Source organism: Aspergillus pseudonomiae (assembly GCF_009193645.1).
Source record: "Aspergillus pseudonomiae strain CBS 119388 unplaced genomic scaffold BDV37scaffold_106, whole genome shotgun sequence".
Lineage (NCBI taxonomy): Eukaryota > Fungi > Ascomycota > Eurotiomycetes > Eurotiales > Aspergillaceae > Aspergillus > Aspergillus pseudonomiae.
The window spans coordinates 1-23,406 of record NW_022476098.1 but is presented as its reverse complement, the minus strand read 5'-3'; the positions used below and the strand labels follow the sequence as shown (position 1 = coordinate 23,406).

The following is a 23,406-nucleotide window of genomic DNA, read 5'->3' as shown; positions in this document are numbered from 1 at the left end:
GGCTAAATGGCTAAGCGTCTAAACGGCAAATCGGTGCCACTCCCACAAACCCTTGTTGGACGCGTGAATACTCAGTTCTTCCATTCGGTGCCACTGAACGTTCTTTCTCCAATAGTTCTTGTCATCCCCAAGACCTTAGATCTCGATGGGCGTCGGCATGTTGTTTCTCAGGTTGTAAAATCCAGGGATGGAATCTCACAATCCGGTCATATCATAGGCCGCGGTATAAAATAGGCCAACCACCCCCGGTCGAACTACATTTTGCATTTCAACAAAATTGAAAGCATAATCAATTGATAACTGCATTCGGTGTGTTTCCGCGTGTTTACGACCATGGGGTATACCACATTTTGGAGGCGGTTATCCCCACGCCAACTCAATGTTATGATTCAGGCGTTTTCTCTCGTTTGCATATTCTTCGAGGGATATGATCAAGGTGTCATGGGAGGTGTCAACAGCGCTCCAAGATACGTTACAGAGGTTGGAATTGGTGAACCGGATGGCACAGTAACCGATACCACCCACCAGGGAGGTATTGTTAGCATCTACTACCTTGGATGCATTTTCGGTTGCTTCGGAGGCGGCTGGCTGGCCGATCGGTTAGGCCGTATCAATGGCCTCTTGGTCGGAGCCGTGTTTGCGCTCGTGGGAGGCGCTTTGCAAGCTGCAGCTCAGAGTTCAGACTTCATGCTCGTCGCCAGGGTGGTGACAGGCGTTGGTACTGGTGGTATGCCCGCCTTCCGCCCTTAAACCTACTGGGAGAAGCTGATCTGGCTAGCATTGACTGGGATAGCACCAGTACTGGTATCAGAGACGTCGACCGCTGATCATCGCGGAGCCTTCCTAGGATACGTCTTCATTGCAAACTGTGAGTGCCAGACATTGTATAAAGCTCCCCCAGAATATACTGACAGGATTGTCTTGGAAGATCTAGGAATCTCCGTCGCATACTGGCTGTCGTTTGGTCTTGCTTTTATCAATGGTGGCTATTCGGATGTTCGCTGGCGCTTTCTGTTAGCGTTTCAATGTGTTCCAGCACTTATCCTGCTGTTATTCATTAAGATGCTGCCGGATAGTCCGCGTTTCCTTGCATCTGTCGGTCGTTATGCCGAAGCTCAGGAGGTCCTTAACAAGATCCGTTGTCATCAAGCCAGCCAATCAGAGATTGACCTCGAATACAAAAATATTATTGCGACAGTGGAAGAAGGCAAATTGAGCTCGCCCATTCAATTTGCTAAAATCTTAATTGGCAAAGGCGAAAGGCCCGGCTCCAATCTGGGCCGACGCGCCTGGCTGTGTGTATGGCTCCAGATTATGGCATCTTGGACAGGAATCACGGTAAGTCTTTTAACATATTGGTTGTATGGATGATGACGCTCATAGATTCTCACCTTTTACAGGCCGTTACGGCATATTCTCCTGTTCTGCTTAGTCAAGCTGGCTACAGCGAGCTGACCCAAAATGGCCTTGCCGGGGGATTGAATACGATCGGTATTCTGGGCACTATTATCAGTGCGCAGATCGTAGATCGGATCGGGAGGAGAAAATGTTTGATTCTTGGCTCCGTCATTTTATTCACTGTTGAGCTTGTAGTAAGTGCCAAAGCCCGCCCACGCTGTTTATAGCTCGGATTTCTAAGATGTATGCACTTCAGGCAGGATCTGTCTACGAGGCATCCCTTCATCAGCCGGATAAAGCTGATCAGCTTGCCCCTGCTGCTGTTGCGATGCTATTTCTATTCAACCTGGGATATGCAGCGACCTGGGGAACCGTCGCTTTCTTGATACCGACCGAGATATTTCCCTCCAACCTCCGGGCTCAAGGCAATGGCTTTGGTATTACCGGCTGGGCCATTGGAGTTGGGATGACCACATTGGTCAATCCCATAATGTTTGGAAGTATCGGAAGTCGCAGTTACTTCCTACTCGCTGGATTGAATCTTCTGTGGGTTCCAGTTATCTACTTATTCTACCCAGAGACGCGTAATCGGACTTTGGAGTCCATTGATTATCTTTTTTCGACCTCGAGGCCATTTTATTGGGATATGGAGAAAGCTTATCGGCTGTGCATGGATAGGAAGGCTGAGGAGCATATCGATGCGCCGGGTATAAAGGTTGCGGGCCACGATGAAGCCCAGCAGGAGTTCCACGAGACCATTCAGAATGGAGTATAAAGGGTATATGAGGACCTGTGAATGATTTTCAGCTGATGCCATTGGGATTGTTACATGGAAAGCTTCTCCGCATGAATTTCGGGGTTTCTATTAAACACGTAGCAGACAGACAATTTAGAAATTTGCATAATACCGAAAAGGAGAACCTATCAGTTATTGGCCTGATATCGTGCTGCATCCTCTGAATTGACAGGGAAGGAACTTTGTACACCGTTCCAGAAGCCTCGAATCCGCAAGTTCTGAAATTCTCTAGTTAAGCATGTTCGTGATGCGTTATATCGATGAAGCCCGCCATAGTAGAATGTATGTCATACTTGGGGCCCGTAATATTTCACCGGGCATTGCGCATTGTCTGGTATGTTTGGTATAGGTATTATTACCGTATTCGCGCTCGGTTGTCTGACCGGGCTTCCGAGCGAAAACGGCTTAGCGTCCCTGGCTGGCCTCGGTTGCTCGGAAAAGGAGCAATTTTTTGTCAATTATTAGTAATAGTTGAGAAGATGGTCGCAGTAGATAGTTTCCGGGTTCATACGGTGCATATTAACAGTGCTGAGGGCTAGTAGGAAGTACTATGGGGGATAAAGTATGAAGCTTAGATGTGAGACGGACCAAATGGTGGTAGGGTATCTTCGTGTCCCATGAGGCCTTAAGGGTCCCCATATGGACATGATTGCTCAAATGTTACATGAGACATAGACGTAGTAATGAAAGCTCTGCATATACTTACCACATAAAGCATGTAAAAAGTAAGAGGGAAAAAAAAAAAGGGAAGATAGCAATCATGAGAGGCAAGGTCAGGTGACACGGCCCTTGCCATGGCTTTTCCAGAGCGGGTACAACCAGAACATGGCTCTGCTGTACCTAACAAACCGCTGCTGTTTCACTGATGAACAACTCGGGATTGAGAATCTAAGAATATATACCAATTGTGGGCTTTCTGGTCGAAGCTAGCAATCCCCAGCAAACCCGAAAGAACTTGCATCGGGTAGAGTGACATCATGCCGGAGGATATTCTCCCTGCAGTGAGATTAGCCCCATCTCTACTTTAGCTTATACAATGCTCTCTCTTATCACCCGAGATCCCAAATCTGATGAGAGATAGTGTGATCTTTGTTATTCGAGAAAAGTTAAATGCAATAGAGAGCGCAATTGCGCTAACTGTGTCGATGCTGGGGTCGCATGCCAACGTCTTCGCCCCGGACGGGCATCGAAACCGAAATTCTCACCAAGGTATGGGTACTTGACGTGTCACAGTTGGTTTCTTTAATTTTTACTTTTCTTCCCCGCTCTGTCTATAGGATATTTTAGTGATGGGTGATCGTCCAGGCTACCGGAAGAGAGTGTCTTTCGAGTAGAGCGAGCGACATCAAATATACAGAGGTATGATATGTCGCGCGTTGCCAGGGCAGTAGTACTGCTATGACTTACATATTCTAGCGAGAGCCATATATTGGACAGCATCCCTGAACAAGAAGAAAACGCAGCTGCAAAGCGAAGAAAGCTGGACAGTCATGCCAACGCAAAAACTCCTACTGCGTGTAACCCGGCTGCTACACCAGACAATTCAACCCATCATGCACAGCAGGCCAAGCTTGTAATACAGATTGAGGTTGATGGTAGGCAATTGGGCAGAAGACATCTGAGCAACGAGCGGCGAAGAATTTTTGAGTCGGCTGTGAAGCTCGTTGATAGAATGTCGAGGGGGGAGCACTTGGATTTACACGAACCCATTGACCAAGGAGAATCTGCCCGCGAACTACTCGATATTGAGATTCCTCAGTCTCCTCCAGCGGAGCTGCTCTACATGCTTCTTCCAGGTAGGCATACATGTTCTTATTCCCTTTGGTGGGGACTAATGGTATCTAGAGCCAAGTATGGGCGATGGGCCTCACCACCATATCAGATGGCCCGATCATATATCCAACAAGGCTTTCGAAAGAATGATGACTAGTCTTCTCGATGGCGACTGCAAGGGACAGCTTTTCCATCAATATAGTATTTGTGTCTATGTGAAAGCGATGTTTCATCTATATCAATTGGCGCGGAGATCGACAAACCCCGCGGTAAAGAAGCAGCTTCAGAAGTCGAAACGAACATACGAGGCTGCTGCACTTCAAGCACTCAAGCACATCAATCTTATATCGACGCCGAGCTTGTCACTTATCCAGGCTCTCATTTCAGCTGTAAGTGATGTCGCTGATGGAAATAACCTACCTTACTAACCAAAGTTCTAGGCATTACTGATGCAACACACCACCAATATTAGCCAGTGCTGGCTACTGAACTCGTATGCTGCTCGCCAGATCATATCTCTAAACTATCATAAGCCTTGTTCTCCGCCCTCTCAATCAGGCTGCAACGATGAGATTCAGAGTGCCGTCTACTGGTGCTTCTATCTCGATCGAACTACGAGTGCTCTCCTAATACGACATCCCTCGCTAACAGAATTGAATGCGCCTCCGACAGGCTTTATTACCACTAATATATCATCACCCTATAATAAGTTGTTACTCGTGCTTCTAGATTTAGCAAAGGTTCAAGGAACATTGTTGGATATAACACTCAACGACAGCGACAAATCCAGGTCTCGGATCTTCGAGATCTTTCAAGGCGTTCAAGAGCGGATGGATAGAGTTTATTCAAGTTTGCAAGAAGTAAGCTTGCATTCCGGTATCATCTAACAGCTAGCTGATATTACCCTAGACTCGAAGTGCTATCTCTGGCCCAGCATTGTATGACTGGGTAGCCGCTGATTTTAGCTATTATGCAATCTATGTCGATATGCTTCGAACACGGCTAGGCTACGATGGCAGTCCAGCAACTCACTCCGACTGCTTAGTATACTCGAGACGAGCGCTCAGAGCATTCCATTACCTCCAAGAACATGTCGATCATATGCCAGGATTCAACGACCCAGAACCGTCTTTTCTAACATGGTTTGCAGCCTTTCCTTGTTTTAATGTATGTCGTATAAGCTAACACTGGTATGATAGGACCATCGCTTTATACCCAGCGGCCCCGTTTTTCGTTGTCTTTTGTAATATTATTGCCACTTCGGATGAGACCGACTATCGCTTGGTACAGCAGATAATAAAGGGGCTATCACAATTCAAAGCTACTCCGTATCTAGCACGTCTGCTAAGCCTATTAACGTCTCTGCTGCGGCTTTGTGATCCCTTATTTCATAACATGGATTACCAGAATCGACAATCACATATGACAGAAGAAGGCCCTTCATCGACACAAGCACCGCCCAACCATGTGCCGACCAACACAAGTGTCCCCGCCTTTGAAACTGAGCTCACGCAAGGTTTGGGTCCCCAGCTATCATCAACTGCCTACACGACGTATATGAGTGCAGATGTCTCGGAGCAAGGAGTGGGGGATGCATGCTACCCAATGGCAGACGACCTTATGTGGCAGCTAGTTAATAGCCAATTTCCTTACAGCTGGCTTGGGGCGGATGCTATTCTTGATATCTTTTGATAAGGTTTTGTGGCTCCCTGGTTCTTCCACAGATGTACCGTTAGGTCATGGTGTGTCACGCTTTCGTCTACCAGCGATAGAATTAGAGAACCAAAAACAATGATCAACATTGTGTATTCTTGATTTAGCTCTAGCGGTGAATAGCATGAATTACTATCTATTGGCTAGAATGTCAAGCGAATTCCCTCCATCCTCCGTATGTCAAGCCCCATCCGCCATCACGAGCATCCTAACCCTAAATCCCTCAACGAGCACCGCTTCTCTCAAATCGCCCTAACAAAAGAAATCCCAATCGATGCCCATCTGAGTCTCCAACGCCAAAAGACAAGCATCTTCACATAACCCAAGAAACGCTCGTAAAGCATATCGCCAATAAACTCAGAAAATCCTAACGTGATAGATCTACTGCGACGGAACTTTGAACACTGATCAAAGCTTCCCAAACGAACCTAATCACTACGGTGAGACCCAACCCACGACAGCAGCTCGTGTGCACCCAAGAAATTCAGGGTCCAGGACGTTCCAGAAAACCACCGTAAGGGTAAACTCTGCATATCACAACCGCATCCAGTCTAACCTCATCTATCCACTTTAGGCACCCGTATTTCAGCAAAGCTTATCTCTGGGCACGGACGGGCTGGCGTGGCACCCGATTTGGCAGTCTGGTTCTGCCATACCAGATTTCGAACTCGGTTCCGGCTGGCATTTTCCGCGGTGGATGGGTCAGAGTCAGAATTTTTCATGGGGCTTGTCGTGGGTTTCGGGGGGACTGTGTGCTCTGGATGGGTTTCTTTGTGTATAATCGGTAGCACTGAATTTGATATTAGATAGTACATAGGCTTATGAACACTGTCCAGCTATTCAAAGGTAGTGCAGATAGAACAAAGACCGCATTGAGTAACACCATGTAGCCATACAAAGCACAAGACCGGAATATCTGACAAAATCAAATCAAAGTATTTTTATCCTAGACAAGCTTTCTAGTTAACCTTAATTGGAAATTTTAAATCGCGCATGTCAGCCACGTGTGGCTCTCGAGTGGGCAGCACCCTCTCTATATATGCCGCGCGAGTAACATAAAACCACCGAAGACCCTCTCCTTTGCTTATCTGCTCCATATTAACCCTGAACAACACATCCTCCTGCTCCAGTATCAATCGCTATCATCCAATATCCACGCCACATCGATGAATAACCTCCCTGCAATTCTATGCCCGATTCTTCCTGCGCTGGTATGCCGTAACCACAGACCGGGTGGTTGCTTGCTGGCACTTTTGGAAGAGCCTCGTCCTCCATAAGACTGGCTTTGGACTATACATGTCTGGAGACTACTCTGTGATGGGGTAATGGAATATATTGTTTATTGTAGGTTGATGGATGTGTTTGGGATACTTACGAGTGCTGATCATGTTCTAGTTTGACAGATTGATCACCGGTTGCTTCGTTCGTCGTTTCGTCGGTGCTATCCTGTCGCCAAAATTAAAAGAGAAAGAAAAGGAACAAAAAAGGATAAAGAAAAAGAAAACGAAAACAAAGAGTTCACATCAGTCCCAATGGATCGCTTCATGGATATCTTGCGCAAACCAGGCGCCAAGCCTGAGATCCAGGGCGTCGCCCCGACACAACACGTGGATGGGGAAGAGCACGCTGATCACCCAGATATCAAGGGCTATGTACCCAAAAGCAAGCCCAAGATGCTCGATCGCTGGCTGGACTTCGTTGTGCGAGTGTCTGGCTCCGAGCCTGTCTTCTTCCTGATCCTCGCGGGCCTCCTCACCTGGGCTCTCCTCGGGATCAAGTACGGATCGACCGATAGCTGGCAGGTCCTGATCTCCGACATCCAGGCCATCGTCAGCTACATATTCGACTCCTTCCTCGTGCGACAGCAACTGAACGCATACGAAGAGGAGATGGTCGTAGCCGCCGAGCTGGAGTCCCGGATCCTCAGCCACAAACGGATGCTCGCGAAGCTCTGCCAAAAGCTCGAAGCCCAAGACCAGGAGAAAACCACCCCCCTAATCAACCTCGTCAAGGAGCACCAGAACGAGCTCGAGTTCGGCGCAGAGCTCCCCACCGAAACCCTGTTCGGACGGACCATCACCTGGGTCTCGCATGTCATCGGCCACCTGGGCACCATCATCCTCTTCTGGGCGGGCGTCTTCACCTGGATCGGCCTCGGGCATCTCTCCAACTACAGCGACAAGTGGCAACTGTACATGAACTCCGCGTCGTCCGCGCTGATGGTCTTCGTCTTCGCCTTCCTCGCCAACATCCGCGAACGCCACGCAGTCTACACCCGCAGCTGCCTCGACGCCATCTTTCACGTCGACGCGTCCCTCGAAGCCAAGCTCCGCCAGCTAACCCACGACACCCTCCCCAACGACACCGTCATCATCCCCGCCCCGCGCGTCAGCCCCATCCAACGCGCGATCTTCTACTACGCCGACTTCGTCGGCACCCTCGTCGGCATCGCCATCCTGGTCGCCGTCATCATCATCTGGATCGCCATCGGGCCCCTGCTGCACTTCGATTCCAACTGGTGGCTCCTCATCGGCACCTACGCAGGGCTGGTCGGCATGAACGACGGCTTCGTGCTGCGCAACATGCAAGCCCGCCTGCGCTGCTACGTCGACGCCGAATTCGCCCGCATCACCGCCCACGACGCGAGCCTCTTCGCTACCGCCGGCATTCCCGCGCCCAGCGACGAGGTCGTCGCCGACAACTCGCTGACACACCGCGTGTCGGTCACCATGGGGCGCGTATGCGCGCACGAAATCACGGTCGTGTTAGGGGTGGTGACCATCCTGGGGTTGGTTGCGGGCGCTAGCGCCATGCGATGGACGCTGACGGGCCAGTTGCTGTGTAATGTGCCGCCCAGCTTGATCGAGTCGTTTTTCATGATCGTGTTGGTGACGGGGCACAACTCGGCCGACGATCGGAAACGGGTGGATCTGCGAAATACGTATACGAGGCGGATGCAGCTGCTGGGGCTTGTCAATGCTGTGCAGTCGGTTTGGTGAGTTGGGCTCCGCTGTAGGGGGGGTTCGTTAGGGTTAGGGAGGGATAGGGGGTTCGGTCGAGTTCGGCAGTGGGATGTTAACGAAGGGGTAGGGTTGGGTTCAGAATGAATTCTTTTCCTTAGTATTATTGTTATTATTCTCGCTTTTTCCCAATTTATTTGATTTTTTTTTTTTGCTTCACCTCAACTCTTTTTAATTACTAGTATTCCTCACCAGAACAGTAACCCACCCGCTGATCCCTTCGTTCCTGATAATAAAAAGAAGAAAAAGACTCCACCGTTCAGCGGTGCTAGTGCGCGTCCGCTATCCATAATAAATAGCTCAGCATTCTGCGACGTCATAGAGAGCGAGCGTCCCCACTCAGCGTTCCATCCACATTTTTGCCGAGACTTTCTGACACTCGGCCGCAGACCACCTCGTTCCAGAAGTCTGGCCACGGGGTCAGTTTTTATATCGGCTACTCTGTGGGTTTTAGTACAGTACATGCGATGGCGGGGGAGGTGAGTACCTATTTCTATTAGTATTGTTTTATTGAATTAGGGCTTAGAAAACGGATATGTAAATATTCATACACAGAACTTGTGGTGGTTTGTAGGGGGTTATGCGAGGTGCATATGTACTTTTTTCTGCAGAGGTTGTGTTTCTGGTTTTTCGACTTATGTCGCGTAATATCGCTGTAGGCAATAGCAAGCATACCTTATGAAGACGGGGTCTATTGTGTGCATGGTATGATCCTAGAGTGAACTATGTTAGAGCTGATAGTGTATATGCTGCAAAATATATATCCGGCCGGGGTCTACATTGGATTTGAACTTTGGACAAGCATTAGAGTAATGAAAGCTTTCATACATAATTATACATTCTAACTATGTACCCCACGAGTCAATTGTAAATTGCCACCAAAGAATGTAAGTAGTACTCGACAATATTCATTGGGCCGGTGGCAATGAATGTTTCTCTAGCCGAGGGTTCAACGGTTCAACGGTTGAACCACCGTTGAAACCAACACAGCCATGAAAAGTTCAAACAAACTCGACAACTTTTCCATCCTACTCTGCCCATTAGATAGAATAACATCGAATCACTCCGAATAGCCAAATCTCATGAATACGACGTGGTTGGTAATCCAACGGACATAGCCAGCGGACATAACTTCATTTGTAAGCACAACCGCCAAGACCAAAGAGCAAGTCAAGATGGCATCAACCGTGATATTTTGTTTGTTGTATATGGAATCAAGAAGAGAATCCGACAGTGTAATGATCCATTCACATTGAAACACATACAGTTCCTTGATTGTCGCACGTCAGTAAAGACCACAGAACAAATAGACGCGAAGCAGCAAAGCGCGACCTCCAACATGGCCAAGGTCGGCATCTTCCCCGCGGCAGGCGGCTTGGGAACCAGCGTCATCAACCACCTCGTCAAACTCGTCCCCGCCGACCAACTCGTCCTCATCGCCCGCAAGCCCGACTCTCTGGCGGAATTGAGTCGTCTCGGTGCGACCGTGCGACGCGCAGACTATGAGGATCCCTCGTCGCTGGAACGCGTGTTCGATGGGGTGGACGTGTTGATGCTGATTTCGTATGCGTCGTTTGAGATCCAGTATCGCGTGGAGGTGATTCCTCTCCCTAAGTCTACTTGCGAGCGATGACTACGAAGGCAACAACTGACTACGACTAGGCCCATCGCAATGCCATCGACTGCGCGCGCCGCAGCGGTGTCAAACATATCTTCTACTCGTCGCTCGCGTTTGCGGGAGATCTCACCGACTCCAGCGTGGCACACGTGATGGGCGCCCATCTACGAACCGAGCAATACTTGGCCGATCTCCAAGCGCAGAGCGACATCACCTACACGGCGATCCGGGAAGGGCTTTACTCGGAGTCGTTCCCGATCTACACGGCCTGGTTTGATCTGGCGCATCCCGTGGAGGAGGTTACGATCCCGCACGCTGGGACCCCGCCGGGGGTCACGTGGGCCAAACGCGACGAACTCGGTGAAGCCACCGCCAACTTGATCGCCTCCTACGTGCAGGATCCGCGCTCCTTCCCGTATGTCAATCGGCTGGTGTTGCTCTCGGGGCCGCGCGAATATTCGCTGCAGGAGACCGTCGAGATCCTCGGTCGAGCCGTCGGGCGGACGGTTCGCATTCGCGAGATCTCACTAGACGAGTATGCGGCGTTGTCGACGCATGGCACGAAGCACACCTATCATGGGATTAACCTGGCGAGGGAGTGGGCGACGGCGTGGGATGCGATCCGACGGGGGGAGACAGCGGTGGTGACACCGCTGTTGAGGGAGATCTTGGGACGCGAGCCGGAGGACTACGAGACCACGATTCGGGCCTTGGCCCGGGAGGTGAGGACACAGGAAGTTAATTAGGGCTGATTTGACGGAGTCCGGGTTACTGACTAAGAGGGGGGTTGGGTGATGGTTATAGATAGTACCGGGTCATGTGACCACCGCGGGGTTGCCCTCACCTGGAACCTCCCCATCAATGCTACGGATCGCCATGAGCGCAAACACCACCACCACGCATCAGATTCCCTAAATAAAGGTAGTCGGCGATGGAGGACCCTCGTCACATCGTCCGTAGCAGTTTTTCTGGCGATGTTCGAGGGGTCTTGGTCGCGTTGTAGATACACCGCTGGTTGGTCGGCCCCGGATCTCACCCGGCCGCCAGGGACCGCCGCATCTGAACCACGGCATCTAGCAGTAGCGCACCCGAGCTAGCCTAGCCAACGGCTGACCTCAACTTTGGATCCGGGGCAAGGTGCAGTTCCCCCCGCTGGTGGTCAGAGCTTCTGGAACTCAATCTGAGTTCGCCAAAAAAGCCCCTCGCGTCCCTGGATCTCGCAGAACCGGCATCAGGACTGTCATCACCAGTCGGCCGTCGTACAGACCTTGCTGAACGTCATCCCGACCGCGGTTTCTCAGATCTCGCGTGGTTTCGCGGGTTCTTCACCGTCTGCGTCCGGGATTGGGATCTGGGACCGGAGGCTGAAGATTACCCCGCGGCTCGTAGGATCAGGGCGGCAGATTGGCCAGAGATCCACTCGGATCTCCCCAGCGTTTTAGGTCACCACACCACAATTAATCAATGCATGTCATGATCCAGTGCAGGATCAGAGTACTCTGGTGGCATGCCGGATAAGGTCTGTAACCCATCACGGCAGATAGGCTTCTTCAGCCATGACATGCCCATTGCAGCCAAGCCCTAATTCCCAAGTTAGCGCTACCGCACCCAAAAAAAATCACCAAATTAAAATACTAATAAAAATAATGAAAAAAGAGGGGTAACAGGAATGGATAAGGCTGAACCCCTCTATCAGCAACGACACTGTACCTCGGATACCACCAGGTTGACTCGGACCGTGGACCTCTCAATTCCGCCTCACTAACCCCTGAGACAGGTCTCGTCCGAATGGAAAAGTTTTCACGGGCAGGTGACAACCTCGATTGATTCTCACCCGAATCGATGCATCGTCTCGGGCGATATCATCGGGAGTTTTCGAGACATGATCGAAATGACCAGTATCAAAAACGGTTGGTGATTGCAAAGGTGACGAATGACGCAACTTGGCGGGAGTTTCTCACTGAGATGCCGGATCACACCACTGGGGTTGGGGAGAAGAAAGAGGGACAGAGGGGGAAAAAATAAAATAAAAACCAAAAAAACAAAAAAGAGGACCCTCTCAGGCCGGCTTCCGAACGGGCAGCCGAGGCGTACTTAGTACACTACCATCTGCGGGTTAACTTTACTACGGAAGGTTAATTATTAGCATTTGTTGATCCACCCTGTCATCGTTTGCCTGGATTGGGTTAGTGTGGCGGTCCCTATGGATGGATTGGGAGGTATGCGAGGAGCAGTAGTCTGTACTCGGGGTGTTTTTTGGTGGTTTTTTCTTGAGTTGTCGTCTGGTGGACTGTGTGCGAGTGTGAGGAACGAGATGTGGTATGCCCCGGCGGTTTGGTGCTATTCTTAGAGAGAACCCTGCACAGAAGAACCGGAAGACTATTGGTAGAACCTTTCCTAGAGCAGCAAAGACTGCGAAACACGGAGAAACCATGGACGTCGCAAGAGAACCTAATTTTCCGTCGCGACCTTCGCTTCATCGCACATGAGGGGTACCCTTCCCCTTGTGGAAGGGCGATGCGGACAGTAGACGAGCAACACGTGTGCAGACTGTGGACGGTACATCTACGATCCGAAGTCATCAGTTGGGTCACGAGTCATGGTGGCAGCGTGGAGGAGAAAAATTCTCCGGCAGCAGATGCAAGTGTCAAGAGAGAGAAGAAAAAAATTGAGAGAACTTGGACACGTTTCTCGGATGAGTGAAAGCGAGGGGGTGATTGGCCGGGGAGTCAATCCCATCCCTCCTAAAGGTCTCCACAGCGGATGCCCGATCCCATCCCCTGGAACTGGACAGGCCTGGTCCGTGTGTAAATAGTCCAGTATTCCACAGTCTCGTATATGACACTACGGCGTACAGGACGAGAGCCTGTCGTTGGGACGAGAATTGCGCCAGTGCCTCTCCAGGTCGGGGCATTGCTAATAACGGGGCTCTGATTGGAGAATTCGTCACATCGCAAGGGAGCTGAAGGCGTGACGAAGACCCTCTCATTGGACTAAGGCACGCTGCACAGGATGTTACATCACTCGCCTGAAGATGATCCGTCATCATCTTACATACCGTACGGAGATGAGTGGTTGATATACTATGGAAGGATCCCACTCGGCTGAAGGGAATACTATTCTACTAGTGATCAGAATCGATTTACACCGAGATAGAAAAAAAGGAGAAAAAAATAAAAATAAAATAAACACAATTAAAAGAGATATGGAAAAAAAAAATAATCTAAAATGGAAAGAGGTCACTGAACTGGACGGGTTCGGTGTCATCGCCAAAGTGTAAATAATTAAGGAGAGAATTAATCTGGACGTACCCCGAGTCGCTCAAACAGGCAGGAATCTCGCCTCAGGCTACCTCTCAACAGGACGGGCAAAGTCGGGATAAAATCAATTCCGCCATGGTTTCACGACACAGCGTCGCCAGAAGGGAGAGAGGTCCGCATTTGGGTCCGCCAAAAGGTCCGACGCAAGGCCATGACACGGCCGGATGATCGGCCCCGAGTCTCGGCCGGGCCCCTCTTGGCAGGCGAGCCTTCCGTTTCTTCCCTTCAACGGTCGTGCATCGATCCCACCGTCTCCACCCAACTGGTCCCTTTCTCTGCTTTGACGGTTTTGCACTCCTGACTGGACAGGGCAATGACGACTGTCATCGGAGCCGACCGAGTCTGGATGCTGAGGATCCGGCTGGGGTGATCTCGGTTGTCCTTCACCGGGCAAATCACTTGTGCTGCATACTAACAATCGTTTGGGTCGAAAATTAAGTGCTTTTTTCACGATGCCGGCCCTTAATTACATCACCGTCTGAAAAAAATAAAAAATAAAAATAAAAAATAAAAAAAACTCTCGCTTCCTTTATAAAGAAGCTTCACACGCCCGTTATTTGATTTTCTCTACCAGATCCACGGTTCCAAGATTAACAACTTCTCTGTGATATTTATTTATATCCCAACCCTCCCCCTGGCGATATCAGATTCCAATCTATATCTCTATCTACCATACCAACCACTTGATCCTGTCGACCTTCGACTACCATTACTACCACTACCACTACCATCAATGGCATACACTAGAACTGATCCTTCGTTCACCTTGAGTGACGACGAACGCATGTACATGAGCCACCACAGCCCCATGCATCGCCCCTACGATACCTTCCCCGCCCCCAAGGGCCCCGATCCCTTGTCGGCCAACTGGAACTACGACAGTGCCATCGATCTCTTCTCGCTGAACACCATGATGCCCGAGAACTTCGCTCTCGATGTGCCTAATGAGCCCATGGGGGTGGATCCCAAGGATTTCCCCGCGGATTTCTTCGCTCCCCCTCCGGACATCAGTGGATTCACTATCTCCAACCATTCGGGCGAAGATGCCGGTTCGATCACTTCGGTATGTTCCTCCTCATCTAGTCTGCTCTGGGAGCCACCACTAACAATACAACAGGATCTGGAAAGTGATGATCAGTCGTGGTCTCCCACCTATGCTGCTCCCGCAGATATGCTTCCGGCCCCCGGGAGACAATCCACCCGCCGCAAGACCACCCCAGTGGTGAAACGCGAGACGACCTGGTCCTCCAGTCCTGAACTCACACCTCAAGAATACCCCACCCACACTGCCGCTCAGACGACTCCCACATCGCCTCCCGTCAACCGCAAGATGACCCGCACCACCTCGGTGGACTCCAATGCCAGCACGGGCCAGACCACAACGGCCACCACCAGTGGACGCAACGCTGCGAAGCGTGCCGCACATAACATCATCGAGAAGCGGTATCGCACCAACATGAACGCCAAGTTCGTGGCCCTGGAGAAGGCCATGTGTGGCGGAGTCCAGAAGTCGAGCAAGAGCGGATCGGCCTCGCTCAAAAAGTCGGAGATCCTGACCAACGCGATTGCCTACATGCAGGAGCTGCAGGAAGAGAACAAGGCCCTCCAGAAGGAGCTGGCCATGTTCAAGCAGAACATGGTGCCTAGTGCGATGTGGCGACATACCAAGGGGGCTGAGACCTTTCGCGCTTAATTGGTGATCTTCTCGCCCTGGTGATGACCGTCATGTTCTTGTACAATACACTACTTTAATGAGTCGAGTACTCTCCATTCGTTGATTGATCGGGTTGGTTGGCGAAAAGGTGTCTGGTCGTGATATACCCAAAAGTTGCTTTTTTTTTTTTTAGTATTTTTTATTTTTTCTATTTTTCTGTCTCCTATGTCAGCAGTTAGACAATACACTCTCCCCCACTTTCGAGACTACACTTGAGATCCATGGCGTAGACAGCATCTGGTAGAGGATAAGCAAGTAAATCAGAGGTCCGACTAGACTTACCCCTCCTTCTAGTGTCCAGCCACAACACACAACTCAAACGACCCCACCGGCCAGTTGTAATGGAGATCAGCGAAATTCTCCGACGATGCAGCCACATCCCTGCACATCACACCGAACCCTAATCCCCTGCCTCACCGAGCCCTAACAAAACGGCCTCACCACTGCATCCCACCGCCATCACCACCTCCCGAGACAACCAGGGGCAACTTGGTCCCGTACCAGGATGGACCGATCGACCTGCTACCCAAGCCAATCTCCCACCAGGGAAGACAATCCTTGGAGTTCTAGACCAGGGCACAAGAAAAATCTCCGACAATATCCATAAGGCATCCGCTAAGCCAAAACGAACTCCATTCACCCGGTCTAGACCCAGCGGGTCCGTCGCCTTGTTTGAATGATTCCTTCCGCCTTTTTATTGGCAAAGTCCCGCTCATTTTATTTTCACACAGTAAGATTAAAAAAAGTTCGATCATCATATTTTTTTTTTTTTTTTTCTCGTTCGCTGGCTCACAACGGCCCGGCGCCCGCCTCGGAAATGATACATTCGCTCGCCGCCCAGGGTCGAGTGGGTATCATGACATGATGTATTGTGATTCGGACTGTTCTTACATACATTGACACCCAGCCCATAGCAAGATGGGATTTTCACTCATCGGGCTCTGCTTTACTGTAGGTCCATGGCCTATTACGTGGTGGATGTACTTATGTATCGATTCCTTCTTGCTGACCCCGATCCTGGAGATCGCCGTCTTTCGGCCGGTGGTTCTCGTGTTGGCACCTGGTCTGGTCGTGCCCAGGTACCCAGACTATGACTGGGGTTTTGTTAGTTGATGACATTGTATGATGTGTAGAGATGTGTTCTTTCTGTCTACGGTGTGACCCGGAAGTGGTTGGATTGGATGTGATAGCGATGATCGTTGTTTGTGATTTAATCCTTTATAGGTTTGCTTTTTTCCAAGGCTGAGGTCTTGTGCAGTTTGAAGCATATAAATAAAAGGGGTTATTTAAGACCTTGATTGTTTCTGTTGTAGGACATTGACGTCAGATTAACATTTGAATTAAGTTTTAGAGTTTGGTCTATTTTGTTCCTATTCAATACAAGAGAGAAAGAAAGAAAGAGATATGTCGAAGACGACATCTTCGTGCGTGATTAACTTAGCTTTCATACTTTTCTCCACTCCATCTTAGTCTGGAGCTAACATTCGGGTATAATAGAACGAAATCAAACCCCACGGCCGCTACAACAGTAGCTACGGGATCGACATCCACCACCCAGTCCACGAGCACCTCAGATCAGACTACATGGAACCACGCCGAGTGGGATAATATATCTCGGTACAGGGAGAGTCCGTCTTGGATGGAGCCGTATTATGCTGCCGAGCGCATGAAGGATAGGGAGGGTCATCGGAGACGCATTGGGGAGATGGTCAAGGGGGTGGAGGGCATCCTGGGTCTGGAACCGGAACGGCCATAGGGAAGTCTGGCACGGTGTGTTGGGATTGGGCTATGCAGGTTACACACTTCATATTAGAGTGGTGTAGACAGACGGCGTTAGTTTAGTTTGGCTGAGGGATTTGGGATGGTATGCATAGAATTCTAGATGGGCTTTGAATGATATATATTTTTCTTTTGTCAATCTATGTTTACAGTGTGCTATGAAGACACGAAGCCGTCCACCCACTCTATCTTAAAATGTCATGACTGTAAAAGTTTAACCATACCCCCATTAGATTCCCTCAATAAAGGCGTGCAATACTCCCGAATTCTAAACCTAGTCTTATATGACAAAGGATCCCGCAAAAGACTAAAAGACCAGCCCTGAAGAAAACCAAGCAAATCATAAATTCATCACTCCAATTACCCCTCTATTTAGGATCATGCGCAACAACCTCAATCTCAACCCTCATATCATCCTCCCCCAGCCTCGTAACCCCCACACAAGTCCACAACGGCTCATGATCTGGCATCCACTTTCTAAAGTTCCTCACCATAGCCTCCAGTGCCTCGTTATTGACTGGCACATGATACGAGTTCACGCGATACACCTGCGCCCAGCCCTTCCCGCCGGCCGTCCTGAGCGCCAGATCCACGTTCGCGAATGCCTGGTCGATCTGCGCGTTGATTTCTTTGTAGAATTCGCCCGTGTTGGGGTCCCAGCCGCCTTTTTATCGCATCTCGTGTTAGTGGGATTGTGCTGTACATAGGAAGGAGTGGAGTACCTTGGCCGGAACATTCGATGCGGTCGCTGATGCGCACAGCTTGACTGTATTTGAAGGTTTGGCGGTTGCGTTCACCGACGCCGGGGTAGTTGTAGTAGGTTAGGTGGGACATTTTGGTTTGGTGGCTTTTGGTACTGTGGATGTTGCATCCGATGGTTTGGGAGGGGTTTATATAGGGTTTTGCGGTGCGGAATATATCTTCCGCTGATGAGGTCATAGCCCGAGGAATGGAGCTTTATCGAGAGATCAAGATGCAGACTGACAAATCAATCTCTCTGTTCTTTTTGCATGTGTTATACGTATTATGGAAGGTTTTATATGGTGGATCTTTGGCGGTTGTCATTGCCCCTCTAGGTGTATGTATGTATGGTGGGTAGCCGGTTCAGAGGTAGTGAGTGCATTACCACATCCGCTCCCAATTGATCTGGTTTAGGATATCGAAGAACCCGTAGTCGACGGGGAGTGATTCCATCGGGACCGACAGTTCCAATTGGTTAGCCAGTGCGTTGCCCGGGTTGACGCTTGGGTTGGATTCAATCTCGTCAATGACGTTTGGGAGCTCGACGCCCAGGTCGAGTGGCGGACTGGGGTTCGTTTCGAACGGATAGAGCCCCTTATCTCGAGAGAACGTGTCATCTGAGACGACAGACCGGCAAAGCTTCCGCAGATTATGTCCGATATGGCCTGCCGGATACCACGACTTAGATAGCTCGTCCAGCACTGTTAGACACAGGGTCAGTTTATTCTTATGGGAGGGGGCGTTCAGATTTTCAGTTTCGTCGAGCAGGACCAGCGCTGCCGATAATGTGCAATGTGTTGCCGTGATTGGGCTGAGATGGTATCCTCCGAACGTGTGTCGGTATTTCTGGGCGACGAGACAGATGGAACGGGCGGATTCGCGGCAGATGGAGTGGGCTAGGTCCGTGGTTTCGTTTTTGGGCTTCGAGGGCGGAATCTCCCTCATGATGAATGGTTTGGCCAGCAGGATTCTGGCTGTGTGGTACACCATGTGGAGTGTGTAAGCTTGGGGGATGTCGTTGGCGCGGTCGATTCGTAATTCTGTGGGGAGGTCGTAGAACCAGGACCTCAGGTCTAGGAGACAGGACTTGAGGAAGGCCGGTCGTTGGTGCTCCTTGAGGAGTGGTTTGGGTGCCCATCTAAAATCGTTAGCTGAGCGATAGAGGCGAGGGTTGGGAATTGATTACAGTGATAGCGTGATCCTTTCTTGGATTCGACAGACGCTGATCATGGCTCGCTGTAGCGGTCCGAATGCTTTCTGAGCGGAACTCATCTCTAGATTAAATACTGAATCGTCGTCCGGTATTTTAACAGCTCCTTGTGAGTCCTACATCTGTCAGTATACTGTGTGATCTACACACCAGTCAACCTACAAGCATGGAGCAGATTCGTCCCGTGTAGCTAGAGGACAGCTTATCATGACAGTACAGGGTCCAGTATATCTGTCTTCTGAGCTGAATCTCCCGTGGCGTCATCGCATTCGTCTCTTCAAATCCAGCCGGGTCCAGGTTCAGGCCCATATCGAGACTCAGCCGGTTCGCCATCCCGTGGTGCAGCCAGCCAGCAGCATCGGCCCCCATCGCCTGTTCTCATTAGCCCATACTTATACCCGACAGACACAAACAATACTATCTTACAATATACACCATGCCAATCAGACCTAATGCTTGGATAGTGGTAAGACTGGGCCGTTCCATCTCCCTGTGCAGCTGGGTTTTCGCTTCTTCGAGGAATGCTTTCCCCGCCGTATTTGGATCATCGGGATCCGATCGCACGTCGACACGGTCGGAATACCGCGACCCCAGAGCGAGAATGCAATTATGCAGCAGCGGCGTCCAGTAACGTCCACCATTATTCATACTTTCCCTGAAGAGCTCTTCATCGACCACAGCATACCATGGCTGCTCCCACCGGAAATACAGATCGATTAGGTGGTCCTGAACGTCCTTCGGGACCCCCATGCCAGCCGTGATCGGGTCAATGGGGTCGATATAGCCATAGCTATCAGACACTTGATCAGGCGGGGAGACCGAAAACGCTGAGCCATCAATACTGACTCGATTACTGGACGAGCCCTGGAACTGCAGTCGGCCACTAGTCGGCCCGAAATACCTCATCTCGCCGTCCTGGTCGAAATTCAGCGATTCGTCCAGAGCCAGCCTGCCCTTGAAATTCTCGGCCAGGCTATCTATCTCCGAAGACGTGTCGCCGTTCCTGCCGGGTTTCGTATCTAACGGCAGCTGTGCGGGTACTTGCGACTCCCTTGCATCAATCCCATGCCGTTCCAGGAGTCTTTCTAGCGATTCTATCCTCTGTCGCAGGAGAAGTACATATGTCTTGGACGCTGGCCTCCGACCATCCTCCGTGACAGAATACTGGCACGAGATCCGCCATTGGGAGCATCTGGCGCAGGATGGTTTGTTTCCATCGCACTGGTGGTTTCGTTAGTAATACAATCGCCGTGTCGATTGAGCTTCGCCCACTTGTTGACCATGTAGCCACTTCACTAACCTTCGCTCGTCGCCGTCGACACTCCTCGCATGCTCTGGTGGTGTATTTCCCGCGCTGTCTACTTTCATTTCTACGTGTGTCGGGGGACATGGCGGTGATGTGACATGAAGAGAGTTTGGGTCCATTGCCTGCTGATCGACAGTGGCACGCAAGACGTCAGGGCTTGGCGTTGGTGGATCTACCGGAGGATCTCTGGATCTGCCTTGCTGGTCTTCGCTTATGCAAGTTTTTTTGTCGCCTTCTACGGGGATTTGTCGGGGAATTTCATTGATGACTGGGTATTTAAAAGAGGCGCTCGTCGAGTGTTGAGTTTGGGCTGCTACATGTTAGGGCTTCACAAATGTCCCTGTGAGAAGCTCATCCTGAATCATGTCGACCAAGACCTTTGTCTACTTTGTGTCTAAACTAAGTTCAGAGCCGTTGACTTCCGTTTCCGGATCAATACAAGATCTAGACCGTCGCAGCTCTTTGGTAGGATCCGCAGAGTTCCGGAACTCTGTCCTATCCAAAGACCCGCAGTGATCACTTTTACCGGTAGGAGGTCTTGTGCAGCCTTCGGACAGGCTGGGTATCTAAACCGTGTTGTGCGCCCATCACTTTGCACCGAAACGGCAACAAGACTAGAAGACCACTAGCAGAAGACCTTTTGGCTTGAATCCGGTCTGAATACAAGCCAGTACCAGGCTATATCTAAACCATGCTGAAGTTGAAATGTGGAGAAACTGAGTAATGTAGACAAGATGAGAATCAACATAAATTACTTTTTGCAACAGCCCGCCAGAACCACAAAACGGTGCTATTGACATTTAAAGACCAAGAATGTGTAGGGGATTTTGCACTGACATAATGTACTCTCTATCAAACTTACTCGTTGATTAAAACAAGTGATGTCCGCATTTTGCATCACTTAAGGACCTCTTATGCACACCAATAGTCAAGTTAGCTTTGGCTAGTGGTAGAATAGTGAATGTCCATATGGTGGTCGACGACGTATCCGGCGTCGGTTTCGCCAGGTCCCCCATTCACCCTCAGAAGATGAATCAGGGTCCTGATAAGTAGTGCCATTTAATTGCTGGAGTAGTGACCTTGATTCAGACTCTGAGGGAGGGTCATATTGGAATTCTTCGAATTCATGGCCGACATGAGCCGTAGATACCACATCTCGTCTTGGATAGCACTTGTGACAAAGATCAAAGCCTGAGCATTCTGTACAGCGAAAATACGTTCCCGCTATGGTCTACTTATTGATAAGCTATGTGTAAATTTAAGAACTTTAATCAAGCCAAAGCTGGATACGTACCCAGAAGCAATCGCTGCACCATCGACCGTCACCGCAGCCTCCAATATTCACCTCGTCGTCAACTACCCGTTGCTCAGATGGTAGCTTAAGTGACTTGATCACATCCATAGTTGCTCCGCTGTAGCATTCAATCCTCAAAGGCGACCAGGCCTCATCGCCACTCAACGCTTGTACGGACAAACTTGCTCCTGACCGGATAAGGAGGTGGATTACTCCCAAGATATCAGACGACTCGCCAGCAACACTGAGGGTATCGTCATTATCCGTATATTGTGCAGCATAGCAGATTGGTGTCCACCCATCAATATCACCCAGATTCACAGCTGTCGGGTGTAAGACATTAAGAAGATACTCAACCGCTCGTACCCGTCCACCTTGAGCTGCCCAATGCAATGGCGAACGGCCTCTATAATCATAGCATGATACCTCACCGCCGAGCTCAAGTGGAATAGTCAAATTGCCGATGCCATGATACGCAGCAAAGTGGATTGGCGTACGTCCATTCGTGTCTGGCATTCTAATGTTTGCCCCTTGTCTCGTGAGAAACCTGATCAGTTCTGGCCCCTTCCGCATCGCTGCTACGTTGAGGGCGCTGCCATAAATCCCTCCTATAAAATTGGGATCGGCCCCGTTATCAATTAGATACCGAGAAATCTCCATGATTCTGTTAATATCCATTCTCAACACCAGTATTCATCATGATGGCGGACTATAGGGGCGTGCCAGGAGTACCGATGACAGCATTATTCACGTTGACGTGATGTTTAACCAAAAGCTTCCCCATCTCCATGCAGGATGACAGACAAGCACGATGTAATGGGGACCCATACGGCTTTGACGATAAATTGATATCTATACCGGGCACTTGTAGCAATATCGAGGCCGCTTGCAAATCTTTGTTCTCGGCTGCAAGACATAAGGCTGTAATACCATTAAGGGTCTGTGTACGAGTAGGGTAATAAGCCTACCAGCATTCGAGCGTAATCAGGGATTTCACCCCACTTGATACTATCGAACGCCGCAATTTGAAGTGCCTGGAGACTAATATTCAGTGATGATTTAGTGATGGGAGAAGCCCACTCACATCTTTCACGATTAGTCCACCAATATCGTGAGAAATGAACATGATAGATCGCTAAATTATGGATTAGCCTTTGTATGCAGATTCACTAATCTCACACAGACTTTAGAATCGGTTCTTCTTAGCTCTGTCAAACCTTCCAGTAAGGATACTGCCTGCTGCTGAATCGCACCTCGGCTATAACGCCCAGCTAAGATCTTCCCAGCGTCATATCTAAATATTAATATTCTTGCATCAACATCCAGATCCTTCACATAGTCGTCCACCCAAGAGCTGGACCCGGAGCCGGGGCTGACTCGAGGGTTGGGGCTTGCTCCCAGGTTACCATACAGGCCGTGGACTATGACTAGACTAAGCCCAGGTGTCAATCTCGATCGACAATGTATGTCTCATATCCGATCTATAACTTACTCCAGACCCGAGGATGAAGAATTATCGGACTCTGCCCAGTCAATGGACAGCCCATAATCATGCTTTTCCATCATAGATAAGTTGCGGCTGCTGGCCGTGTTGGGATCCAGTCTTTCATAGAAGGATTTTCAATCAAATAGAATGCCTATATTAACGGAAATGCACCAGAGTAATGACATATCATTTCAAAGATGTGGCGACTGGGCGATTTCCAGTGAGCGATGAATGCAGA

At 49.9% G+C, this 23,406-nt stretch overlaps 11 protein-coding genes across 11 annotated transcripts; 6 read left to right on the top strand and 5 right to left on the bottom strand.

Moving 5' to 3' along the window:
- The first annotated feature begins 50 nt into the window (after positions 1–50).
- BDV37DRAFT_261873 (putative MFS sugar transporter) lies at positions 51–2,414 on the top strand. The gene is made up of 5 exons (XM_032083362.1): positions 51–727; positions 779–868; positions 929–1,338; positions 1,401–1,592; positions 1,655–2,414. The coding sequence occupies exons 1-5, from the start codon at positions 334–336 to the stop codon at positions 2,171–2,173; spliced, it is 1,605 nt and encodes a 534-aa protein (XP_031936313.1). The 5' UTR covers positions 51–333; the 3' UTR covers positions 2,174–2,414.
- A 1,452-nt stretch (positions 2,415–3,866) lies between these two features.
- Positions 3,867–5,659, top strand: BDV37DRAFT_287988 (fungal specific transcription factor domain-containing protein; the record flags this gene model as incomplete). The annotated part of the gene is made up of 5 exons (XM_032088201.1): positions 3,867–3,990; positions 4,040–4,356; positions 4,408–4,827; positions 4,877–5,109; positions 5,167–5,659. The coding sequence occupies 5 exons, from the start codon at positions 3,867–3,869 to the stop codon at positions 5,657–5,659; spliced, it is 1,587 nt and encodes a 528-aa protein (XP_031936312.1).
- Positions 5,660–7,109: 1,450 nt separating this feature from the next.
- Positions 7,110–8,925, top strand: BDV37DRAFT_13569 (Low affinity iron permease-domain-containing protein). The gene has a single exon (XM_032078773.1). It carries the CDS (start codon positions 7,213–7,215, stop codon positions 8,677–8,679), a length of 1,467 nt encoding a protein of 488 aa, XP_031936311.1. The 5' UTR covers positions 7,110–7,212; the 3' UTR covers positions 8,680–8,925.
- Positions 8,926–9,520: 595 nt separating this feature from the next.
- BDV37DRAFT_13467 (uncharacterized protein) lies at positions 9,521–11,147 on the top strand. Its single transcript, XM_032078755.1, has 2 exons — positions 9,521–10,297; positions 10,363–11,147. Exons 1-2 carry the CDS (start codon positions 10,040–10,042, stop codon positions 11,062–11,064), a joined length of 960 nt encoding a protein of 319 aa, XP_031936310.1. The 5' UTR covers positions 9,521–10,039; the 3' UTR covers positions 11,065–11,147.
- A 1,246-nt stretch (positions 11,148–12,393) lies between these two features.
- Positions 12,394–12,859, bottom strand: BDV37DRAFT_13332 (uncharacterized protein). The gene has a single exon (XM_032078734.1). The coding sequence runs from the start codon at positions 12,750–12,752 to the stop codon at positions 12,444–12,446; it is 309 nt and encodes a 102-aa protein (XP_031936309.1). The 5' UTR covers positions 12,753–12,859; the 3' UTR covers positions 12,394–12,443.
- Positions 12,860–14,371: 1,512 nt separating this feature from the next.
- BDV37DRAFT_275623 (uncharacterized protein) lies at positions 14,372–15,331 on the top strand (the record flags this gene model as incomplete). The annotated part of the gene is made up of 2 exons (XM_032085426.1): positions 14,372–14,701; positions 14,756–15,331. 2 exons carry the CDS (start codon positions 14,372–14,374, stop codon positions 15,329–15,331), a joined length of 906 nt encoding a protein of 301 aa, XP_031936308.1.
- A 1,425-nt stretch (positions 15,332–16,756) lies between these two features.
- BDV37DRAFT_287984 (uncharacterized protein) lies at positions 16,757–17,108 on the top strand (the record flags this gene model as incomplete). The annotated part of the gene is made up of 2 exons (XM_032088200.1): positions 16,757–16,776; positions 16,850–17,108. 2 exons carry the CDS (start codon positions 16,757–16,759, stop codon positions 17,106–17,108), a joined length of 279 nt encoding a protein of 92 aa, XP_031936307.1.
- A 391-nt stretch (positions 17,109–17,499) lies between these two features.
- On the bottom strand, positions 17,500–17,965 carry BDV37DRAFT_287983 (RidA family protein; the record flags this gene model as incomplete). The annotated part of the gene is made up of 2 exons (XM_032088199.1): positions 17,500–17,795; positions 17,854–17,965. The coding sequence occupies 2 exons, from the start codon at positions 17,963–17,965 to the stop codon at positions 17,500–17,502; spliced, it is 408 nt and encodes a 135-aa protein (XP_031936306.1).
- A 658-nt stretch (positions 17,966–18,623) lies between these two features.
- On the bottom strand, positions 18,624–20,472 carry BDV37DRAFT_275621 (Zn(II)2Cys6 transcription factor; the record flags this gene model as incomplete). Its single annotated transcript, XM_032085425.1, has 4 exons — positions 18,624–19,010; positions 19,245–19,454; positions 19,509–20,303; positions 20,383–20,472. The coding sequence occupies 4 exons, from the start codon at positions 20,470–20,472 to the stop codon at positions 18,624–18,626; spliced, it is 1,482 nt and encodes a 493-aa protein (XP_031936305.1).
- A 672-nt stretch (positions 20,473–21,144) lies between these two features.
- BDV37DRAFT_261838 (ankyrin repeat-containing domain protein) lies at positions 21,145–22,890 on the bottom strand. Its single transcript, XM_032083361.1, has 3 exons — positions 22,868–22,890; positions 21,683–22,817; positions 21,145–21,619 (listed from the first exon to the last, which is right to left on the bottom strand). The coding sequence occupies exons 2-3, from the start codon at positions 22,358–22,360 to the stop codon at positions 21,332–21,334; spliced, it is 966 nt and encodes a 321-aa protein (XP_031936304.1). The 5' UTR covers positions 22,361–22,817; positions 22,868–22,890; the 3' UTR covers positions 21,145–21,331.
- On the bottom strand, positions 22,615–23,245 carry BDV37DRAFT_287980 (uncharacterized protein; the record flags this gene model as incomplete). The annotated part of the gene is made up of 4 exons (XM_032088198.1): positions 22,615–22,716; positions 22,767–22,817; positions 22,868–23,114; positions 23,175–23,245. The coding sequence occupies 4 exons, from the start codon at positions 23,243–23,245 to the stop codon at positions 22,615–22,617; spliced, it is 471 nt and encodes a 156-aa protein (XP_031936303.1).
- Between the last annotated feature and the right edge of the window lie 161 nt (positions 23,246–23,406).

What these genes read in the sequence shown, in the direction of transcription:
- BDV37DRAFT_261873 (XM_032083362.1), top strand. Translation starts at nt 334, where the DNA reads ATGGGGTATACCACATTTTGGAGGCGGTTATCCCCACGCCAACTCAAT. An exon ending in GACAGGCGTTGGTACTGGTG is followed by an intron (nt 728 to 778) that starts GTATGCCCGCCT and finishes TGATCTGGCTAG; the next exon opens with CATTGACTGGGATAGCACCA. An exon ending in TATTCACTGTTGAGCTTGTA is followed by an intron (nt 1,593 to 1,654) that starts GTAAGTGCCAAA and finishes TATGCACTTCAG; the next exon opens with GCAGGATCTGTCTACGAGGC.
- BDV37DRAFT_13569 (XM_032078773.1), top strand. Translation starts at nt 7,213, where the DNA reads ATGGATCGCTTCATGGATATCTTGCGCAAACCAGGCGCCAAGCCTGAG.
- BDV37DRAFT_13467 (XM_032078755.1), top strand. Translation starts at nt 10,040, where the DNA reads ATGGCCAAGGTCGGCATCTTCCCCGCGGCAGGCGGCTTGGGAACCAGC. An exon ending in AGATCCAGTATCGCGTGGAG is followed by an intron (nt 10,298 to 10,362) that starts GTGATTCCTCTC and finishes GACTACGACTAG; the next exon opens with GCCCATCGCAATGCCATCGA.
- BDV37DRAFT_261838 (XM_032083361.1), bottom strand. Translation starts at nt 22,360, where the DNA reads ATGGATATTAACAGAATCATGGAGATTTCTCGGTATCTAATTGATAAC. An exon ending in GGTGCAGCGATTGCTTCTGG is followed by an intron (nt 21,620 to 21,682) that starts GTACGTATCCAG and finishes ATCAATAAGTAG; the next exon opens with ACCATAGCGGGAACGTATTT.
- BDV37DRAFT_13332 (XM_032078734.1), bottom strand. Translation starts at nt 12,752, where the DNA reads ATGGTTTCTCCGTGTTTCGCAGTCTTTGCTGCTCTAGGAAAGGTTCTA.